The sequence below is a fragment of the Gossypium arboreum genome, chromosome 10, assembly GCF_025698485.1.
Source record: "Gossypium arboreum isolate Shixiya-1 chromosome 10, ASM2569848v2, whole genome shotgun sequence".
Taxonomy (NCBI): domain Eukaryota; kingdom Viridiplantae; phylum Streptophyta; class Magnoliopsida; order Malvales; family Malvaceae; genus Gossypium; species Gossypium arboreum.
Window position 1 is genome coordinate 49,036,979 of NC_069079.1, and position 21,809 is coordinate 49,058,787.

The 21,809-nt window shown below is 33.5% G+C and overlaps 2 protein-coding genes across 2 annotated transcripts; one reads left to right on the forward strand and one right to left on the reverse strand.

Annotated features, from left to right (window-relative positions):
• Positions 1-5,467: 5,467 nt before the first annotated feature.
• LOC108453982 (receptor like protein kinase S.2) lies at positions 5,468-8,175 on the forward strand. Its single transcript, XM_017752256.2, has one exon. The coding sequence runs from the start codon at positions 5,468-5,470 to the stop codon at positions 7,964-7,966; it is 2,499 nt and encodes an 832-aa protein (XP_017607745.1). The 3' UTR covers positions 7,967-8,175.
• Positions 8,176-10,706, reverse strand: LOC108453983 (probable calcium-binding protein CML22). The gene is made up of 5 exons (XM_017752257.2): positions 10,449-10,706; positions 9,236-9,475; positions 8,944-9,146; positions 8,656-8,830; positions 8,176-8,556 (listed from the first exon to the last, which is right to left on the reverse strand). The coding sequence occupies exons 1-5, from the start codon at positions 10,450-10,452 to the stop codon at positions 8,444-8,446; spliced, it is 735 nt and encodes a 244-aa protein (XP_017607746.1). The 5' UTR covers positions 10,453-10,706; the 3' UTR covers positions 8,176-8,443.
• Positions 10,707-21,809: the final 11,103 nt, after the last annotated feature.

Genomic DNA, 21,809 nt, shown 5'->3' on the forward strand with positions numbered 1-21,809 from the left:
TTAGTTGGAATTCATTATGTCAGCCAAAGTTTTGTGGAGGGCTTGGGTTTCGGCAACTAAAGGATTAAAACACTTCTATCTTGTTGAAGTTGAGTTTTAATATTCTAGAAAATTCAAAAGCTTTGTGGGTCCGTGTCTTGCAGTTGAAGTATGGGATGAAGGATGGAGTACCCCCTTGTATTTCCCGCAAAAATTGTTCTTTCCTCTAGAGAGCTCTGTCTAAAGTATGGCCTTTCCTTCGAGAAAATATTTTTTGGTTAATTGGAAATGGTAATATTATCAGATGTTAGAAAGATAGTTGAATTCCAAAGGTTAATCCCCTAATCAATCTAATCCCAGTTAGCGCAAACATTGCAACTAATTGTTTTCTTAAGGAAATGGTTATAGAAGAAGATTTGTAGAATCTGGAACTCTTTCGGGTTTGGTTGTCGAAAGAATTTATTAGACGTGTTACTAGTATTCCACCTCCGCAACCCTTGGCGGGATTTGACAAGATTGCCTAGGTTGGTACTTCTTCAGGTTGTTTTTTTGTTAAAAGTATCTATCGTATAGTTACGAAGAGTTTGTCTAGTCCTAGGGAAGAAGCTTGGAATTTTCCATGGAAATTTTAGGGTCTCCAAAGGGTTCGGGTTTTTTTTGGTTGGTTCTTAAACAGTGACTGCTTACTCAAGAGGAGTGACTAAGGCGTAAAGTTGGTAGCGATGCAAGATGTTTGATTTGTGGACACAAAGTGGAGGACATAATTCATACTGTTAGAGATTGTGTTGTGGAAAAAGAGGTATGGTCTCAAATCATCCCTTCTCATAAGCAGGTTTGTTTCTTTTCAGGTAATTTGTAGGATTGTATTATGTCTAATTTGCAAAATTGTCATAATTATGCTATGGGGAATGCCAATTGGTCGTGTTTCTTTGACACTGTTGCTTGGAATATCTGGAAGAATAAGAATTTATGTATCTTTCAAGGAACATCGTGAAGTGCAAAGGAAATTGTTAAAAATGCTTATAGTTGGGCTACGCACTACCTTGCTGGTAGTAATGGTAGTTCTATGAAGCAAGCCTCGAGGGTGGACATAGGGGAAGCAGGAAAATGGATTCTATTAAGGTTAGATGAAGCTGTCACGGTAAACACAAGAAGTGCTGCTGCAAGAGGAGTTTTGAGAGACCAGGATGGGAAATGGCTCATAGGATTTAATTGTGGCTTGGGGAACTATTTTGTGTTTAAAGATAAATTCTGGGGAATTCTTGACGGTGTGATGCTGGTACAAAGAATAAACTATTACAAAGTTTTAATGCAGATAGATTACATGGAAGCTATTGCGGCTATTAAGGAATCCTTGTTGAAGTCCTCAAATTTTGCACTGGACAAACGTATTACTCAACTCTTGCAAAATGTGCATAGTTGGTCCTTTGAGTATATTCCTAAAGAAGAAAATTCTGAAGCTGGTCGCATTGCTAAATTGGCATTTGATAGAGATGAGGGCTTACATTTATTTGAAGAATCTCCTTTTGAATACTTTTAGTTTTGTGTAAAGTTTCTTTTCAATCACCAAAAAGAAATACACATCAACGTTTAATAACAACAATGTATAGGAATATCAAAGTAAATTCTACCCATAACATATAAAGAAAAGTTTAACTATATTTTAATTGTGTTGATTTTTTAACAAAAGGATAATAGAATTAAGAATTTTCATTGTAAATATCTAAAATATAATAACAAAATTTTTATTGTCCAATATAATGATTAACAAAGTTTAAAGAAGTTAAATAATAATATATATTTATATTTGATGAAATATAAATGTAAATTATAAGATGTAGTAGGTTAAAAATATAATAATTATATTTATTTTTGTTGATGGTAAAAATCAATAAAGGGCGTAAAAACAGTAAGAGAGATGACGGTTTATCCTGTGTGAGGTAGAGAGCTATCATTCCATGCTTGTGAGAATGGTGGCAAGATTAATTAAAGGTGGAGAGGAGTAGTGTTTGGATAGTCAAGAACTAATTTCTGTCTTGATAATGATCTATATATCCCATCATTAGAGGAAGTGAGAAGGCTTATATACATAGGCCAAAACGGATGCCACGTGTTGAAACTTCACTGGTGGTAATATCACATCTTGTCTCCTTGCTGATGTAGTGTTGTGACATTATAGGGTAGCTTGGTAACAAATGGGCATGAGGCTCTACACGCTCTTACCGAGGGTAGCTCTCATCAGAGGTTTGTTTGGTGTAAAATTCGCTTAGGGATAATTCTATATTGGATCTCTACGCTACATGAGGTTCACTAAAATGTAACATATGTAATCATGGTATAATAATTTTAACTAATTTTAAAAATTATCCATCAATTTGTTGATATGTCTTAATATAACTAACTAATAATGCCATCAATGCATCAAATACAAAAAATTAACAATCTTTAATTTTAAAAAAAATGTTAAGCGAAATGCAAAAGATAAAATTGGAAATATGACAAGGAAGAAGTTAAAGACATTAATTGCAATTAAACTTATTTTGGGGGGACAAAAGTCAAAATCAGGGACAGTTTTGAGTACCCCACTAACATTAAGTGTACCCACTTTACAAATAAAACAAACTTAAAGTAGGCTACCCACATCACCCAACTTAAAGGCTACCCCCTTTAATATCCCTATTTCTTAAAATTACTCCTTTATTAATAACTAAAATTATTTGCATTCAAAGTTTTGTGGTTGGTCATTAAGGAAATGAATGATATAATGACATACCATTTGACAATCATGGTTAGTAGTGGTCATGGGTCAACAACATTTGACAATTCCAGTTGAATGTTTTATAATTAATTTGTTTTATAGATATAATAAATTGATTTATTTAGAATTAATACAAGTGAAACAGACTACTTTTAGAATTAATACAATGTGAACATGAATGCATGGAATATAAAGGTTTTATGTAAGTGTCAAATTTGCATTGTTTTCCATCACTTATCTGTAACCAAATAACTTTTGGGTGACAAAATTCTACACTTAATTGCTCCTAATTGCGCCTTCCTTGATGCTTTCACTCCAGCAACACCATTTCAAACTTCCTTTTGCTCTTGTCTTTCTTTTGTGGTCTATTGAATATCTTTAAATTTATTTTTGCCATATCATTTTTTTTTTGTAAATGTGGATTTTCAGTTGAATCTATGGGTAGCAATATCGATACACTATATCATTAGTTATTAAGTTATAGGTAAGTTTTCATTTTAATCACTTAACTGAAAAAAGTTACATTTGACCACTAAGCTACTAAAAAAATTTCATTTAAGTCACTAAGCTGTTAACTCAATGCTATATGGTTTTCTCTGTTTGCATTACTTACACCATTTAAGAGCTCTCTTTTCCTTCTCTTCTACTGTTTAGTTTTTTTTATGAAACAACTTTAGACATCATAAATCTAGGAACCAAAATTCAAATAGATTTTTTCTTCGATCTCTTACACGACTGTTCGATCGATTTGGATTTAAGATATGTTATTCTACTCGTTGATGGGTATTGATCCATCATAGCGATTACTAAATCGTCGCTTGAAACTCGTTGGCAGAAGTTAAAAAAAAGTTAACATCTTAGTGATTTAAAAAAAAATTGAATAGTTTAAGGACTTAAATGAAAACTTCTGAATAGTTTAGTGACTAAATTGTAACTTTTTTAATTAAGTGATAAAAACGAAAATTTACTCATAATTTAGTGATAACAATTTATATATATATAAAAGTAAATATAATTAATATGCATAGAAAAGACATAAAATATTAAATTATGGGTGAAAATTTTATATAATATAACAATAAAATATTACTTTAGTTTACCTTATAAAAAATATTGAGTTAATTTGTTATTTGGTTATAGAAGAAAGATTGAATGAAATAATTCTGTATTATTAGAGGGAGCACTAATGCACCTTCCTAACCTAACCAAGTTGTTTCACATTCAATGCGTATCACATGAACTTTGTTGCCTATCAATTATAGCAATTGAAAGGGCTTTTTATTTTTATTTCTATTTCTTCAACTTATAATTTATCTTTTGGTAATAATAGGAGGTGTGAGGTGTGGGGTTTGGAATTATTTTCATTTTTCTATTTAATTTTGATATTCCGATTATTTCATTTTAAGTTATTTTAATTTTTAAATTATCATGTTTTACAATGAAACAAAGGAATTGAAATGCACTTTTAACACTATAACTATGAGTTAATTTAATCGATTTTTTATATTTAAAATTAAATTTAAATTTAACTCCAACTTAATTTTATCTTAAATTAAAAATAAAATTGAATTTTCAATTTCAAATTCAGCTCCAACTAGAAGTTAATTTTACCGTATTTGGAAAGGTGGAACCCGGTAAAAGATTTAAAACTTAAAAGATAAATTACATCAAAGGTCACTAAACAATTAGTAATTTTATGTTTTGGTCACTCAACTTTAAAAAATTATAAAATAGTCATTGAAATATTTGAAAGTTTTTATTTAGATCTTTGGGCTGTTAAAATTAATGTTATATGACCTTCTCTATTCACATTGTCTACACCAATTAAAAGTTCTCATTTTATTTCTCTTCTGCAGTTTAATTTTTTTATGAAGTAAATTTGAACATCATGAATTTGTGAACAAAAATCTAAATAATTTTCTTCTTTGATTTCTGACACTGATAATCAAATCAACTTGAATATAATATATGTTTCTCTATTTATCAATAAGTATTAATCCACTTTTTCGATCGTCGAATTGTTAATCCGAATATTTTTTAAAGAAAAAACCTTGACCCAATAATCTAAAGGGGTTTAGCAAAATGTACGACCATGAATTTTTCAAAGATGTTTCCACGCGCTTCAAAGGTGGTCCTGTGTGAAACCTTCTTCTAAGAATTTTATGTGTTTGATTGTTGTCACAGATCATACAACAAATATATAGATTAGTATGATACATGAATAGTGTAAAGTGAAATATAATGATTTATAAATGAATTTATTTATTTTATAAATATAACCCATATTAACTATAATAATTAGTTTTTTTTGTCGGTTTAGGATTTCTGTTGAGTTTAAAATGTTTAAATAAAATGAGCATTTTTACTCGTTAAGCTAAATTTATAAAATTATTATTTATTTATTTAAACCAAATTATATTTTTCTTCTCATTTATTATTACTACAAAAATCTAAACCTTAAATTTGAAGGCAAAAGAAAAATATAATAAAGGGGTGATACTTATTACGGTGATTTGGAGAAATGAGAATCTTCCTTTATTTGGTTACATCACAAAAGGGGACGGCAGCTTCCAGGTTTTGGAAAGTTTTATAGGAAACAATTCAACCATGCAAACCTACCAACGTTGAATAAAAGCACTATCAAGAAAACCGCATTCACAATCCCAACTCATATATTAAGTATCCCAAAGTTTAATATTTCCTTCATGTTCATATACTTTCATCACCACCATGAAGGTGAACCGGCTTTGCTTCATTTTACCTGCTGATTTTAATGAAATCGCTCCCTTGGACTACCCCCCAGTGGAAAAACCTGTTAAAAAGGAGGGGAAGAAGCACCCGTACCGTAACTGTGGGGCTCATTTTGTTGGTTTCATCCGGGATTCCCTCCGCCGCTTCTATGGCTCCAGATGCCTGCTTCATTGTGCTAACCCGAGGAGGCAGCAGTCGAGCGTTTTTCATGACCTCGCAGGGGTTCAGATGTCGGAGAAAGTTGGTGGAGACAATCCAAGGATTTTCAGTTACGCCGAGCTTTACATAGGCTCTAAAGGATTCTGTCAAGATGAAATTCTTGGAAGTGGGGGTTTCGGGAGAGTGTATAAAGCTGTCTTACCAAGTGACGGAACTGTGGTGGCCGTCAAATGTTTGGCCGAGAAAGGGGAGAGGTTTGAAAAGACTTTTGCAGCTGAGCTGGTGGCGGTGGCTCATCTCCGCCACAGAAATCTTGTTCGGTTGAGGGGCTGGTGCGTTCATGAAGACCAGTTGCTCCTCGTCTATGACTACATGCCAAATCGAAGCCTCGACAGAGTACTCTTTAGAAGGCCCGAAAATACCGGGGCACCACCTTTAAACTGGGACCGCCGGAGGAAAATCGTTCGAGGTCTTGCGGCTGCACTGTTTTATCTCCATGAACAACTGGAGACTCAAATCATACATCGCGACGTAAAAACAAGCAACGTGATGCTCGACTCCCAGTACAATGCCCGGCTCGGTGACTTCGGCCTGGCACGGTGGCTGGAACATGAACTGGAGTACCAAATCAGGACACCAGCGACGAAACGACACCAATTCCGTTTAGTTGACACGACGAGGATCGGTGGCACAATTGGGTACCTCCCACCGGAGAGTTTCCAAAAACGAAGTGTGGCGACTACAAAGTCAGATGTTTTCAGCTTTGGGATTGTTGTTTTAGAGGTGGTTTCGGGGAGGCGAGCTGTTGATCTTACGTTTCCCGACGAGCAAATCATTTTGCTTGATTGGATCCGAAGGTTGTCTGATGAAGATAAGCTTTTACAAGCAGGGGACAGTCGACTTGTAGATGGCTCCTACAAGCTTGCCGATATGGAGCAGTTCCTTCATATAGGACTCCTTTGCACGCTCCATAATCCATTGTTGAGGCCTAATATGAAATGGGTTGTTGAAGTTCTTTCTGGTAATATTTCCGGGAAACTTCCGACTCTACCGTCATTTGAGTCTCACCCTTTATACATCTCACTCTCATCCTCATCCAATACTAGTGGAAGCAAGAGCACCGCCAGTAGTCGGTTGTCCACCGCCACTGCCACTACCAGCAGCGTCAACATTACTGTCTCATTTGCTTCATCCGATTATGCAACTGCCACCGAAGAAACTATATATGAAACTGCTGAATTTGGAGTCAATGGTTCCAGTTTATCCACCAGCAGCAGCCGTCGTCCAACCAACTTCTTTATGGTCGACACTCCAAGGGAAATACCCTTCAAGGAGCTCATTGTCGCCACTGATAATTTTGCGGAATCACGAAGGGTGGCGGAGCTTGACTTCGGAACTGCCTACCAAGGTTTCCTTGACAACCGTCATCACATTCTTGTGAAGAGACTTGGCATGACCAAATGCCCTGCATTGCGAACAAGGTTTTCAAGTGAACTCCAAAACTTAGCGAGGCTCCGCCACCGTAATCTAGTTCAACTCCGTGGATGGTGTACCGAGCAAGGAGAGATGCTCGTTGTATATGATTACTCGGCGAATCAACTGTTGAGTCACCTCCTTTTTCACCATAACAATATAACTGGCAGCTCTATTTTGCAATGGCGACGTCGATACAACATTATCAAATCCCTTGCTTTTGCAATTCTTTATCTTCACGAGGAATGGGATGAACAAGTCATCCATAGGAACATTACCTCTTCAGCCATCATTCTTGATCCCGACATGAATCCACGGCTTAGTAGTTTTGCTCTGGCTGAGTTCTTGACAAGAAATGATCACGGCCATCACGCAGCTACCAACAAAAACAAATCAGTTCGTGGAATTTTCGGTTATATGTCACCTGAATATATAGAATCTGGAGAAGCAACACCAATGGCTGATGTTTATAGCTTTGGAGTGGTGGTGCTTGAGGTGGTCAGCGGATATATGGCAGCCGACTTTAGGCAGCCTGAGGTATTATTGGTGAAACGAGTACACAACTTTGAGGCACGGAAAAGGCCGTTTGAGGAACTGGTGGACACGAGGTTGAAGGAGGAATACAATACTGAAGAAGTTTTGAGACTGACAAAACTGGGAATCGCTTGCACACGATCTGACCCGAAATTAAGGCCTACCATAAGGCAGATAGTGAGCATACTTGATGGGAATGATAAAAGCTTCATCGAAGAATGGCAGAGGAAGGAGGGTAGTGAAGAATGGAAAGAGAGAAATGCCTGTTCTTTGTCACTTGTTAGAAGAATCCATGCTCTGGGATTACATTGAAACTCATACAGGAGGAGAGGCAAGTTCTAGCATTCGTTTTCCGCAACAATTTTCGTTTCGATTAATGTGTACGTTAAAGGTAGTGCCTGTGCTTTTGTATGTATCTATCTTAAACAATGAGATGAAATGTTGTACCTGTATAGTATAGCAGTGATTAGGAAGTTTCTGTGTTCATAATCTAAGCCAGATTTGATTGATTCCAAGTACAATTCGCGAAGCTTGGATGTTAGCCATTCATGGCTACCAAAGCGTTTCTTGCTATACCAACTGCTATGAACACATTCATGCTAATTACAACAAAAATTCATTGCTTTAACAGGATATCTTGAATTTTTATCATTTTAAAGAAAACTGCAAAGATATACATGACATGATGCAGTAACAACAGTTCAACTAAGTACTTGGGATGTCTTAGGCATATGAACAAATCTTAATCTGACCTCATCCAGATTTATCCTGTAGCCCTTCTGAGTGCCATTAGGTCCCCGAATCAGGTAGTTCTTCATCACTTTCAATTCCGACCCAGTTAATAAAAGCAAAGAGGAACTCTCTGAAGCTGACTTTTCCATTTTTATCCCAGTCCATTTCTTCTGCATTTTTCCATGGGGAATTACCAAAAGAAAGATTAGTATCATTGATGAAAGAAATTTCTGAGAAATTAATTAAAAGTTGAGTTGAAGCTGAGATACTGAATCTAGTCCGAGTGACACGTGCAGGGGAGCGCTCCCATGGAGAAGCTTCATTTAGTGCCTTCATCACATCTTTCTTGTTCAGTTTTCCATCGCCATTCTTATCAAGAAACAAGAATGCTTCGACAATAGTATCGAAAGTGGCCTCAAGTTGCAGGGAATGCATCTTCAATGTCTGAAACATTCTCAATTCACGAGTAAAAACACTGATTAATACTGTCTGCAACATGCTATGTTCTTAAATCTTAAACATAGGGAAAGAAACAAAAATAAGTTATTTTTAGATACATTATCAGGAGAGGAGGAAGGCTTCATTAGGAGATAGATGAGACATAGCAGCACAATAAACTCGTTAAATTGAATCCCTTCGCTCCCGTCAATGTCACATGAATGAAACAAATCCTCAACCTCCTCTTTTGTAAAATGAAGTTGCAGTTTCTCCAAGCATCTGTTCAGTTCCTCGCGATCAATAGTTCCATTGGAGTCTTCATCTAGAGAAAGAGAGCCATTTTGTGGTAAAACTCGAAGATAAAAAAAATCTTATAGAGAGCTTAAGATTAAACTACTTGTTGCAACCCACCATACTGTTTGAACACGCCTCTGAGGTTTCTCAATCCTTCCCTGAACTGAGGGAACCTCAAGATTATGCTGTCAATTGATTTGAAATTAGATTGTCCCGATGCACTTCCCTTCATTTCAATCATCTTCCTTTCAAGCTTTGAATCCAACTTCTTGTACTTGCTTGATGAACCGTAATTGCATAGCATGCCTCCTATTCTGCTGGATAAGGACTTCAGCGACGGGCAAGGATGACATTTGCCTTTAGATAAGATATGGAAATCAGATGTCAATTGCATGCTCAATGTTGACATTTTTTCGGAAAGTGTTTCATACGGTATATCTAAGTACATATAACGATGACGGATTCACTGGTCCAAACCATGTAATGAGTCCCTATACAAGACACATATGATTACTGCATAAATATAGAGCAAACCTGCTGGTGAAAGACCATGAGACTGATCCTAGTTGCATACATCAGCATTCAGCAGTACTATTGGCAAAAGACCCTGGTGCTGATCCTAGAGCAAACCTATATGTATTTGCACTTTTGAGCCATTTTGATACCAACATCCATTTTCGGTTCCAAAATTCCTTCTCTAAGAAATTGGCTAATAGAGTTGGCTATCAATGGACAGTCTTTCCATTCTGGAGGCTCTTCTTTTTCATAAAACTCCTTAGAAGTTGTAAATTTACCTTGAACCACTAATGTCCTAATCCGGGATCTATCTCTTGTTAAAGATTAGCTTGACAAAATCAAGCATAAATCCACGTTAGAGCATATCAATTGAATTCTGAATCAGGTTGATAATCAAGGTACAGAGCCACACAAATAAGTCAAAATTTTGAAAGAATCCATTAATTTCCTAATAACTGATAAATCCTATACTTCACAGTTTAGACAGGTAACTAGATTAGTAGAATCCCACAACAGTATTCTTGATTACTAAGAATGCTAACAATTATACAAGTACAGAACTGTAAACAGTAATTAACAGCCAAAACAAAACCTATAAACACAAGTAAAAAGTGACTGATGTGAAAAATAAAACAAAAAGTTGTAGAATAACTCCATCCATGAGCCTCAAGTATGCATAAACAAGAATTAGGAAAGAAAAAAAGAAAAACTCATAATCCAGGACGTCAATAACATTCAACTACATACTATGTTGCACAAAATATAAGTATAAAAAGGGATAAAAAAGGAAAGGAAAGAAGAATCAAAGACATACCCATGGAAGCTTAAGTTGATGATAATGGATTGTTGGAAGAGGTAATGGGAAAATAAGAGTCTTGAAGTCAACAAGGTATGATGAAGGGAAAGCTGTAAGTAGTCCCACCAAGCTGAAAAGAAGAGAAGTGGTGAAGGTAGAGAATAAGGCAAAAAAAAAAAAAAAAGGGTAGAGTTTCACAAAGTTGTGATCATGGCCTTTGACAACACATAATGCATACTTTTATTCTTTTGTTTCAAATATCATAACGGTAGAAGAATTAAATAAAAAGGCATAAATTCTGCTTCCCTTTGGACCGTTATCTCTCATGCCATGTCTTTCAGGGTCATCATTACTTCTTTTATATATATATATTCTCTACCATTGTTAAGGTTACTCGACGATGATAGTGGATTAATGTATATATAATTAGATATGTTATATTTATTAAACTATAATAAATAAAAGTTTTATAAATTTTCTAATTATTAAAATAAAATAAAAATAAATAAAGATATTTAAAAATTTTAAAAATAATATGGGTGGGTCTAAAATGAGCTTGAGTTAGCCATTTACAGATATGGACTAGCTTAGGTAAAATATTAGGCTTATATTTTGGGTTAGACTCGATTTGGGCAAAAAGAAAATGTGTTAATATCATGTTTAGACTCGACTGCACCCATGAACACCTTTAATGCATATATATATATAAACTATTAATATAGTATATACTATATGAAATGATATAACATTATATAGTACAATAAGAGAACTAACTTTCAAATATAAAAAAGTATAAAAACTTAGAATATATTTCAATCAATATAATAACAAACAATAATATATATTAATAATTAATATATAATGTACTACTATTATATATAACTATAATTATATTATGGATTATAATAAAAGATATAATATTACCGATAGTATAATGTTTAATCATTGACGATATATAAATTATTAATATATTAAATACTACATGATATGATATAGGATTATACAATAGGGTAGGAGGGCTAACTTTAAAATGTATGAAAAGTAAAGGAATTAGAACATATTTCAACTAGTACAATAATAAATAATATATAATAATTAATATATAACTATTAATATATTATAGATTATAATAAAATATATAATATTACATGATATTATAATGTTTAATTATTGATGCATACATATAAACTTTAATAAATTATATACTATATGATATGATATAACATTATATAATATAATATGAGAGCTAACTTTTAAATGTAAGAAAAGTATAGAGACTTAGAGTATATTTCATCCAGGTAATAAACAATGATATATGTTAATAATTAATATATTATGTATTACTTTACTATTATAGTACGTGATGTAGTATTATATATAAAGTAATATATTTTATAAATATTAATACAATTAACTGTTATTGTATTATAGATTATAATAAAAGCATAACATCAATAATTAAGTGCAATTTAGTATATTAAAATACAGATTTATAATAATAACTAACAATACATAAAATATTATTAAAATTTAATATCATTATTTTTAAATTAGATTTTGAATTAGACTTTAACTTTTACAAATTGTATTTGGATATTGAGTTTAATTTCCTTTTATTTTGAACTTGAGATTTGAGTTATTATTAGTTTATTTTGAATTTGGGTAATAATGAGTATATTATTTGGGTTATAACTTAGTATAGTATATTTGAGTTTTGGAATAAATATTTTAGAATATGAGTATTTAGGTTTATAAATTTAATAAGAAAGATAAAAAATTACTCAATTGTCAATATAATATAATAATGAACAATAAAAGATATTTTGTTAATTCATATAATATCATAAAATAATAAATTTTACCTAAAATAAGTACTTTACCTATTTTATATAAAATAACTTTGTGTTATATATATATATATATATATATATATATATAATTTATTTTTTTATAAGTCAAATTTGAATTACGTTGTTACTATGTATAAAAGTAAAATGAATTATTACATTCAAAATAAAAATATTTAGAATTTATAAAATTCTAAATTACCTAAATTCATTAGAGCTTGCCTAGCTTGATTCAAGCTTGAAGGGGTCCTAGCTTGAGAAAACCTGAGCCTAAGAAAGCTCAAACTCGAAAAAATTCAAGGTTAAAAAAATCCGTGTCCGAATTAAATCCAATCTTAGCTCGCCCGAGCTTGCTCTAGTTTTAAAATATATAGTTTTAAATATATGAACAAAAATAATTATTTTTTTGGATAAACCACACCAATAGTCACTTTAAAATAGGAATAGGGTTTGTCCTATTTTAGTCAGTTTAATTTTTTCCTCAATTTAATCACTGAAATTAAGATGATTGTTCATTGCCGTTAAAATTTAGTTAATCCACTAACAAATTGCTAATGTGACATATTAGCTCATTAAATGATTGATAAGTGATATTTTTTGAACTCCTCCCTTCTCTTTCTCATTACTTCCTCCTCTGAAAATTTCTGAAACAAGGTTTTAAATGTTATAATTGAAACATTTCCTTTCTTGAAATCACTTCTCAATCATTCACCATAGGTTTCTCTCCATCTCTCAAAAATATAAATGTTCTACAAGCTCTAAGTGGTCACGAAGGATGGTTGGTGGCAGATTTTTGCACCAAAAACAGTCTTCACCAACTAGGGCTTATGTCCTCCATTTTCACTTTCTTTTAAGCGGCATTTTGGGTAAAGGAAATAAACTTTTTGTTTCCTTATTTTCTTTATCATTAAAGAGAGCACATATCTGGTTTTGCCAACATTTATATTTATCACACTGAGCCCACTGCACGAACAGGAGTGATTCATATAAAACATTCCTTTCTTTTATCAATGGTTACACTAATTGATTTGTTTCCACAAATAATTAAAATTCAGTTTTTTACTTTGTATTTTCAAATTTTGGAAACTTATAAAGTTTTTTTTGTTAAGCCCCGATCTATAAACCCACAAAATTCTTCAAATTGTATCTGATTCAACCCAAGTATTATAGACATTTCCTCATTTTCATCCCCGAGCATTTTGAATTTCTCATTTCTCAAAAAAATCCCATTCTTTTCTCATTCTTCATTGAATCCTACAAATCTATCTAATAATGATGGAATTGAATTTCTATTCTATTTACTGGATCACATGAAATTTCATTTAATTCCATATACCATATAATGGAATGTATGAAATATGAAAAGCGTATGAATAGAAGAAGAAAAATTATACTCAAATTTTAATTTATATTTATAACAAACAGATACAAAAAGAACTGATAAATGCCATTTAGTCGCATGTACGAAGCGAGTCTTTCGTCACTTTGTTTTATTTGTAGAACATTTACACTTTTGAGAGATCGGGAGAAGCATAAGGTGAATGATTGAGAATAGGGTGACGATTTGTTTTAAATTTTTTTTAAACTTGTTAATAATTTAGGCTCGGTTCAATTTTTGTTTTTTCTATATTAATTTTTTGTTTCAATTTTTAAATTTATTTTGATAAAATGAGCTTTGTTTTATGGCATTTGAATATTATTTGACAAATTTAAGGTTTTTTCATAAATATTTCTAAGAAAATAATAATTTTTAAGAACTTTTAAATTATTTTCACTGTTTTAAATATAAAATATTTATTTTATATAAAAATTAAAATTAATTTTATAGTAAATAAAAATAAAATTCAATTTGAATTTGGGTAACTGCGATTTTTGAATTTGCATTCCTAAACTGTCCAAATATCTCGATTCGGGTGAGTTTTTTTGCTCACCCTAATTGAGAAGTCATTGCAAGAAAGGAATTGTTTATTTATTTGTAGAAGTATAAAATTTAAAACCTTGTTTCAAGATTTTTTTTTTTTAGGGAAGGAAGTGATGAGAAAGAGAAGAGAGAAAAAAAAACTTTTTGGACTAATTATATATAAATAGGTTCTTAAGTTCTGTCAAAAGTTCAAAAAAATGTCACATGTTAATTACTCAATGGGCTAATATGCTATGCCAGCAATCGGTTAGTGGATTAATAAAATTTTTAACAGCAGTGACTGATTTTAGAAATTATCTTAATTAGAGTGACTAAATTGAGAAAAAAATTTAGAGTGACCATGGGTTTGGTTTTGTTGGAAAATTCCAATTAAGAAAACAATTATTTTGGTTACGTCGGAAGTTTTAAATTTTTTCTTAAATCGAGCGTGTTGTGTTATTTTGTAACACCTTAAACCCGGCCTAGACATTACAGCCGAATCTGGAAGTGTTACGAAGAAAAAGTTATAAATCCGACTTCTTTCTTTTTGAAATAATTGTAAACCGTTGTTACTTAGTAAGCCCGATTTGTTAGGAAAGCGTGTTGTTGTACTTATTTAATTTAAGATCGTTGTTCGTTTACGACTTTCAAATAATCGAATATTTTGAAGCGAAGTTTCTTAAAATGTTATATTTTGGTAAATTGGTTTGTTTCCTTAAAAATAGTTATTTTTAGAAAAACAGTCGTTTTCATAAAATCATTTTATCAATCGCCATGCTAAAAAAATCCGAAATCAAAAACAGTTCCAAAAGTCTGGAGAGTCCAAATTATATAAAACTCACAAAACAGAAATTTAAGTAAGCCAAATTTAAGCAAATATAATTTTACAGTAAAGCGGACACAACCAAGCTCCAGTCGCGTCGACCCACCTAAGTCTGAGGGTTTCCTAAAATTATCAGACAAACAAAGAATGAGTTTTTATAACTCAGTGTGCAAGTCGCAGAAATAGAATCTCAAATTCAGTTACATTGTAGATCAGATACAGACTTATTCCATAACAGAATCAAAATCAGATCAGAGTAACACAGAAACAAATATATATAATCCTACCCCTATCCTCTACACACCAGCTCCGACCATCCCAACACACCACGTGGGGTATAAAACACCCACCCAGCCCTAAACACCGCTTCGTGTCCATACGACACTTTTTAGAATAATCCCAGCTATGCTGCCAGTGTAATGACGAGATATCGCCTCACACAGAACACTTCCTCCACATAATACATATCCCGTCCCATAATCAGACATAAACAGTGAATAGCAGATTTCTGGTTATACAAAACATACATACTCGTATAACAGAAACAGAACATGCTTGGTACATAACCGATTATACATGTTAGACGTTATTTACATCATGATTCACACTATCAGACTATCAGAGTTCATGCTTAATGGCTTATTTTAACACATACCGACCTCACGAAATGCCCATAGTCGATCAAGATGACGTGTACAACCCTAGGAAAAAATTCTAAAATTTGGGCCCACATAGCCCAAAATGGTTTACCTGTGTGGCCCACACGGCCCATACACGCTCGTGTGGCTGACACGACCTAAAAATGGCCTAGGCTGTGTGTCGCACACGGCCAGCCACACGGCCGTGTGGCATCGATAGGCCCCAATTTCGACTTTCACCGGTCGCCGTTTTTCGAGTTTCTCGTTACACACCTTGAGCAAAGATCTGATGCATGCTAGATATCCCTATACCTAAAGGCAAATAATACGAATTAACAATTAAAAATTTTACTAATCCAAACAATTGATATAACAAATCCCACACAACGAACCCAACAATCGAACAAATAATCCCACAAAACAACAACACGCTCACCTTCAAATGAACAACAGCTTGAAACACCCATAAAATTTAATTTCACTTATCTCTCTACAACAACCCAAAACGAGAAGGAAAAATCCTAAAGCTTAACTAATAAAAGAAATAAATTAATTAAAACCTTACTCAATACCATGAACGGCGTAGAAGTGTAACAATAGAAGAAAGAAAAATAAAGAATAAAAGGGTAGTAGATTCAGCTTGGCCAAAGGATCAAGGAGTAGTCAAATTTGAAAAAAGAAAAGAAAAAACAAAGAATTGAATGCACAGAGTTAACAAATGTGAAAATAGAAAAACAAGGGATAATGAGAGATTTTCTAGGAATTTAAATTAAAAAAAATAACCAATTTTAAACCCCCCACTTACCAGTCAAAGTAGAATTTCCCCACCTCCTATGAATTGAGAAATAAAAAAATAAAATTGGGAAAAAACACCCCAAAATGCATTATTAGGGATTCGAACACTGGACCCTAACACCCACACATCCAAGTACTAACTGCTTCAACATGGAGACGTGAAACACATCATGGATACGAAGCAACCAATCCCACATGCTTCAGAATCTGATACGACCCAATGAACCTAGGGTTTAACTTGCCCTTACGTCCAAACCGTAGAACCTTCTTCCACGGAGATACCCATGGAAAACTTAATGTCCCTCTTTTTCAAATCTGTATAAGACTTCTGTCTATCAGAAGTTGCATTAAGATGATCCTAAATCAGTCTAACTTTGTCTTTAGTCTTAGATACCAACTCAAGACGTAAGACCCGTCGCTCATCCAACTTAGTCCAACATAATGGAGTAGAGGTGCACAAATTTTGGTTAAAACTGAATTAATTCAGTTAATCGACCAAATTCGATTAATCGATCGGTTAACCGAATTAATTTAGTCGGAGGTTGGTTAATAATTTTTTGGAAGTTCGGTTAACAGTTCATTCCGTTCAAAATCGGTCAGTTAACCTAATTAACCGAATTTAATAAATAATATTATAATATATAAATATTCGGTCAGTTCGGTTATTTTTTGGAAATATAAATTAATCGGTCGGTTAAATCGGTTAATTTTTGATATATTTTATACTTGTTTTAACCAAAAATAAAAAAAAAATATAAATTTCCTCCCAACTACCTCGGAAATCAATTACACAACTTCGAAACATATCCTACAGTATCTGAATCACCTTCTCAGATTGATCATCTATCTAGGGATGAAACACAATACTGAAGACCAACCTTGAACCCAAAGCGTCAAGAAGTTTCCTCCAAAATCGAGACGTGAAGCAAGGATCTCTATCGAAAATAATCGAGATTGGTACCCCATGAAGTCTTTTAGATTTTAGAAATATATAGCTTGGCCAATTTCTGTAGGGAGTAATCTGTCCAAACAAGAATAAAGTGGGCAGACTCGGTTAACAATCCACGATGACTTATACATAATCCTTTTTAGTAGGTTTTAAGGGCAACCCACTAATGAAGTTAATAGTCACATGCTCCCATTTTCAAATGGGAATCTTAATGGGTTGAAGCAAACCCGAAGGCAACTGATGCTCAGCCTTAACTTGCTGGCACATTAGACAACGAGAAACAAAGTCTGTCACATTCCATTTTAAACCAGGCCACAATTACAGTTCATGAAGATCTTGATACATCTTATTTCCATAAGGATAATAGCATATGGGCTACTATGCGCTTTCCTCAGAATAGACTGTCTCAAATCAGAGTCATTCAGTACACAAACGAGTCCTTGAAAACACAGAACCCCACCCTTATTCAACCCAAACTTAGACGTACTACCATCCTCTACCTGATGGAATTGCAGAACTAGAGAGTCATCCCCAAACTGTTTATCCCGAATCTGTAATAGTCCGATTTCGGGGCAAGTCAGAACAATGGTTTCGGGAACCACTATTTTGAAGCCGGAGAAAATATTTTATTATTACTTTATGTGTTATGGCATGATTATATGAATGCATGAAAATTTTGGTGAGATAATTTTAGCGATTTCATGCTTAATTGCGAAAAAGGACTAAATAACATAAAGGGCAAAAATTTTGTTTTACTACCCAAATGTGTTAAATAGCTAGAGAACCAAAATTTAAGGCCTTTAAAGGGTAATTAGACTCTTTTAAATAGAGGTGGCCGGCCATAGGGGACAAGATTGGTCAAAATGTCAAAGTTAGATGACATTTAGTGGCTTAATTTATCAAAATAAAACAAAAGAAAAAGGGCTATCATCTTCCCCACCTCTCTACAGAAAATTTCAGCCATTTTAGGGGTTTTAGAAGCTCAAAATTTCAGCAACTTCTCATCCTTGCAAGTAAGTGATTTAGATGGTTTTTATTGATGATTTTTGCATTTTTAGGACCCTTGTAGCATGAGCTAGCTAATGAGGGGACTATATTGCAAGATGGTTAAAAGCCTAGGGTTTTGCCATGAAAGTATTAATGTTGTTTTTTGAAATTTTATGGAAGATAATGAATCATGGTTGTGTAATAAACAACTTTTGTGAAGTAATTTTCATGGAAACCCTAACTAAGTACCATTTTGCATAAGCTATGAAATAGGTGATAAATGTGTGAAATAATGAGAATTGTGAGATGCTATAGTTATAAAATGAAGTTGGTTAGGCTTGGCTAATAAGGAAATTCGATAAAAAAATTGATTTTTGGGCCTAGGGGTAAAATAGTAATTTTTACAAAGTTTAAGGGCAAAAAGGTCATTTTACCAAAGTATGAGTCTTAAGTTGAATTGAATGATTTGTGTATTAAATAAGCTAAATTTCAATATTTTAGATCAAGAGAAACGTGTTTCGAGTCTTGATTGAGGGAAGAACCAAGTTTACAAGGATTAGGCTCGTTCCCATCATTTTGTGCCGAAGTAAGTACATATGTAAATAATGTGTCATTATAGCTTATTTTTAGAGGTTTTATCATTATCATGTATTATAATCTTACTTGTTACCATAGAAGCATAAACATTGTAATATGAGAGTTATCTACATGATGAATAAGTACGACGACATCAGGTTAAATATGAAATCCCGTTGAACCTCAGAAATAGTATAGGCTACAAAAGGTATATCATGAGGAACTATATGGTCTGAACTCATGAGTTATGTCTGAGTTCATGAGATAAATGTTATATGTAATATGGGTCCAGGTATTGACCTTGAGTGCAGACCCGTGAGTAGCTCAACGAGCGGGCATTACATGATAGAGTTATGGGGTCCGGGTACTGACATGGAAAAAAGGCCCGTGAGTAACTCAAAATGCGAGCATTACAAAGTACGAGGTAGCTCTAACTACTCATATGACACTTAAGTGTAAACTTTCTGTGTATCCATTAGTATTTCGAGTGTTCAATGTGTAGTTTCAAGAACGAGTTGGGGAAAATTTCAATGAGGAAAGTTATTAGAGGGAATGAAATTGATAAATTTTATGGATGATTATAGGTATGTATACTAAACCCATGAACAAGGCCTTAGTATGTGATGAGATGTAGTAAGTATGCATAAAGGAAGTGAAGAGTAAGATAGTAGGATTAAAATGATATATCATTTAAGTATGATACGCCATTGTTTGATGAATGTGTTCTTTTTTTTATTACAATTATTTGCTGTAACACCCCGTATCCGAGTCCGTTACCGGAGTCGAACACAAGGTGCACACAGACTTAACTTAATTATTTTCACAGTCCATTTAAAAATTTCCAGACAAGCTGGTTATTGCATCACTGTCGCCTTAAAAATCATATCTTGAGTTTCAAAACTCGAAAATCAGTTTCGTAATTTTTCCCTGAAACTAGACCCATATGTCCATCTACGGATTTTTTTCTAGAATTTTTGGTCGATCCAATTAGTACAGTTTATTAGTTAAAATCTCCCCTGTTACAGGATGCGACTACACTAACCTTCATGCATTACGACCTGGATATCTCCCTGTACAGGGCTTCAATACTGATGCCGTTTGTTTCTATAGAAACTAGACTCAAAGAGGAATCTATACATATATGGCATGACTACTACTTATGAATCCAGAAACCGTTCTGGCCCTGTTTCACGAAAACCTAAATATCTCTTAACATACAACTCATATGACCGTTTCGTTTCTTCCATATGAAAGTAGATTCATCAAGGTTCATTTACATAATTTATTCACTATTTAATTCCATTCCTGATATTTTTAGTGATTTTTCACATCCACATCATCTTCTGCTGTCAAGATCTACTTTTGAGGTAGACTTTACCTATTTCATTATTTCCATGATTCAATTAGCCCTTTTTGCATACATAGCACAAAGTATGATCATGATTAACCATTCCAATGGCTAATCATTTCCAAACATTTCCATACCTCTCGACGGACAACATACAAAACGATTATAATGCTATGATCAAAGTATATTTAAGCCATTTTCGCATGGCTATCCAAATTTACACAATACCGAAGGGTTTATGACCAACAACAAAAGGGTGGTCCTATACATGCCATTTCAAAGTTCAACCAAAATTGTACCAAAAGGGGGCTTTGATAGTGTGGGAGACTTCGACTTCCAAAAATCCCGAGTCCGATAGCTGACGAGCCAAAAATCTATAAAATAGAGAAACAAAGAAACGGAGTAAGCAATTTATGCTTAGTAAGTTTTGAGCAAGGGATTCCAGCACAACAAAAGTATAGCATTCATATAGCTAAACGGATAATTTCATATGCACAAATTCTCAATATCATACTTACTTCACATTACCAACCCTTATGTTCATACACAAAAGATCAACTTAGCCAAAGGCCGGTAGCTCATTTACCAACTGAGCGAATACTTATTTATAAGGGCTCAACTAATTCAAAGCACATACGAAACATACCTCATTGTTGGGATTTCACAAGTGTATTAACTGAAATTTTTACAGCAAGTTCATTCATTCCCGAATCACGTACCTTCGGAGTTTAACCAGATATAGCTACTCGTTCAAATACCTTCGAGACATAGCTCGGTTATAGTAGCTCGCACAAATGCCTTCGGGACTTATCCCGGATTTAGTAACTCGCACAAATGCCTTCGGATCTTAGTCCGGATTTAGTAACTCGCACAAATGCCTTCGGATCTTAGTCCGGATTTAGTAACTTAGCACAGAGCCTTCTGGACTTAGCCGGACATCATTCAAGAACCATGCACACATATATCAATAAATCATGACACATCCATATTTCATTTTCATTACCAAAGCTCAACACAAGACACTTATCATATTTACAATTTCGCTCAATAGCCACATACAAAGAGCATGATTTTGATTTACTTAAGACATAATTCAATCGAATCATAATTTAAGTTCCATTACTCAAAACTTACCTCGGATGTTGTCGAACGATTTTGATGGCTATTCGACCACTTTTTCCTTCCTTTATCGGATTTAGTTCCCTTGCTCTTGAGCTTAAATTGACAATTAAATTGATTTAATCATTTGAGTATCAAAAGAGGAACTCAAGGTACTTAGCCCATATATATTCATTAGACATTAAAGTCACATATGTACAAAATCATGAATCTAACTCAACACAATAGTCCACACTCTCTTTTAGCCGATTATCTAAGCCAAGAATAGGCATCAATATGCTTGCCTCTAACCGAATGCATGCACACCAATCCACCTCATGTGGCCGAATATGCATGTCCATGTTGAGGCCAATTATACACTTAATATCACACATAAATGGCATACATTTTACTAACT